Genomic DNA, 1977 nt, shown 5'->3' with positions numbered 1-1977 from the left:
TTACTCTTCGACACTTACTTGAGTTCCCTCATCATCCCAATAGTGCAAGAGTTGTTTAAATTGGCTTTCAGGAATTGTATTTGGACGATTCTTCCACCTTTCTTCGTAAGTTGCATATGGATAGTAGTATAATGCCTTACTCCTACACTTCCAACCTTTCCACTGACAACCAATAGTTTCTAATGCCCAATCCTTTCCTTCAGATGAAACCAAGTACTTCCTCTGCATGCAAAGTTTTGCAGGTTATATGAGAAAGAAGCTAAAATATGAGAGTTTAATCAGGCTCATTTTGGATACATAATTTTAATTAAAACAACAGCACATAAATTTAATTAACACTTACTTGCACATAATCCCAGACCTCATCCTTTGCATTCTGTGGTACACTTGGCCAATCGCAATAGTTGAGCGGTAAATACTCCGAGTTCCTAGCCAACGTCCCTAAGAAGAGACTATATTCACTCATATGTTTTTTTGTAGGACCGATTGGTTGCCCATAACAATTTAGGATGATCAGAGGTCGCTCATTCATTGTTCGTTTATGAACATGAGTCAAAAGTGTGGGACCTCGGCCCGTCTTCTTTGGAGCTGCACACAATATGCAAGCAAAGTTAATATGTGATATTGAAATATATATAGAAATGAAAATAAATAATTACAAAATTTTGTGAGGTTGCGTTTTAAACTAGAGTTTTCAGCAGTTGTGTTTTTTCCTTGAGGTTCTACTTCAAGGACTTCGTTGGCTTCATTTCCATGGACTTCATTTACAGCATTTCCATGGACTTCGTTTACAGATGCATTCTCATTGCCTTCATTCTCATTGCCATCAGTTGCTGGCTGACTTGTTGCATTCTTTTGTGTTCTACGGAGATTGAGAAAAGAAGACATGGATCCTGGAGAACAATACACAACTGTTGGCTGACTTGCTACTTGCATCTTCTTGTGTGACTACTTTTGCTGCTGATCATGCCCATTTTTCTTCTGAGTAGGCTGCTGATCATGGTTGTTTTGCTGCTTATTAGGCTGCTGATCATGCCTATTTCTTTGCTTAGTCCCCTTGTTGGTTACAAGATTACACAAAAACACCAAGCAGCAGGAAAAAAATAAACATCAGCAACATCAAAATAAACAGCAGCGGTAACAAATAAATCAAAATAAAGTTAATAGAGACCTTGGTGACAAAGGGAACCTTTTGCTGCTCTTTTTGTGGTTCTGGTTGTGGATGTTCTTTTGGGAGGTAATCGGCCATACATCTTCTCTTTGATGATCGACCATTTTTTTTGATTTTTACAATTGGTACCTATATAGAGTAACAATGCAAAAAGCGGTCTATTTTTGGTATTTGTAATATAACAATGAAAAAAGCAGTATACTTTATAATAAAAAAATATGGCCTCTTATAATCAATTAACCTTTACTTATAATTACCTTTGAACTAGTTACATCTTCATCATCTTCAACCTCGTCGTTCGGAATCTATTCTTCATCGTCACTACCAAAGCCTTCAACTCCAGCATTTGCAACGTACATGTTTGTGTTAGCTTCAAGTAACTTTTGTGCTAAGTTCTCACATCTTTTAGCTTTCATACATTCATAATTTTTCTTCATTGTTTCAAGCCTTTTCATCTCATATTTAGTCACCACTGGTGCTTTTGCATGAACTTTGTTGCTACTTATTTTCATCTGTCAATCATAGCACAAAATTAGTACCACCATCAGATAGATTTAAAGGATGCAGAGCATAATGCCAACCAGCACTAGTAGGTAATTCAACATAAAAAACTTGACGCGCTTGAGATGCTAAGATAAAGGGTTCTCCATTGCAAATTGTTCTATTTTTATTAACCATAGTTAGTTGGTCATCATTAGTCATTTCCGAATGATACCAAACACATTTAAACAAGACAACATCAATATACCCATGATAAGATATCTCAATTATTTCTTCTATACACCCATAATACATGACATCTCCAG

At 36.2% G+C, this 1977-nt stretch overlaps 1 protein-coding gene across 1 annotated transcript; it reads right to left on the bottom strand.

Annotated features, from left to right (window-relative positions):
- Positions 1–936, bottom strand: LOC130801057 (uncharacterized). Its single transcript, XM_057664818.1, has 3 exons — positions 687–936; positions 344–588; positions 1–222 (listed from the first exon to the last, which is right to left on the bottom strand). Exons 1-3 carry the CDS (start codon positions 934–936, stop codon positions 1–3), a joined length of 717 nt encoding a protein of 238 aa, XP_057520801.1.
- Between the last annotated feature and the right edge of the window lie 1041 nt (positions 937–1977).

This window comes from Amaranthus tricolor, chromosome 15, assembly GCF_026212465.1.
Source record: "Amaranthus tricolor cultivar Red isolate AtriRed21 chromosome 15, ASM2621246v1, whole genome shotgun sequence".
NCBI lineage: Eukaryota > Viridiplantae > Streptophyta > Magnoliopsida > Caryophyllales > Amaranthaceae > Amaranthus > Amaranthus tricolor.
The sequence above is the reverse complement of the archived record's forward strand: the minus strand, read 5'-3'. Positions and strand labels throughout refer to the sequence as shown.

What these genes read in the sequence shown, in the direction of transcription:
- LOC130801057 (XM_057664818.1), bottom strand. Translation starts at nt 936, where the DNA reads ATGCAAGTAGCAAGTCAGCCAACAGTTGTGTATTGTTCTCCAGGATCC. An exon ending in CACAACTGCTGAAAACTCTA is followed by an intron (nt 589 to 686) that starts GTTTAAAACGCA and finishes TATTGTGTGCAG; the next exon opens with CTCCAAAGAAGACGGGCCGA. An exon ending in AGGTCTGGGATTATGTGCAA is followed by an intron (nt 223 to 343) that starts GTAAGTGTTAAT and finishes CTTTGCATGCAG; the next exon opens with AGGAAGTACTTGGTTTCATC.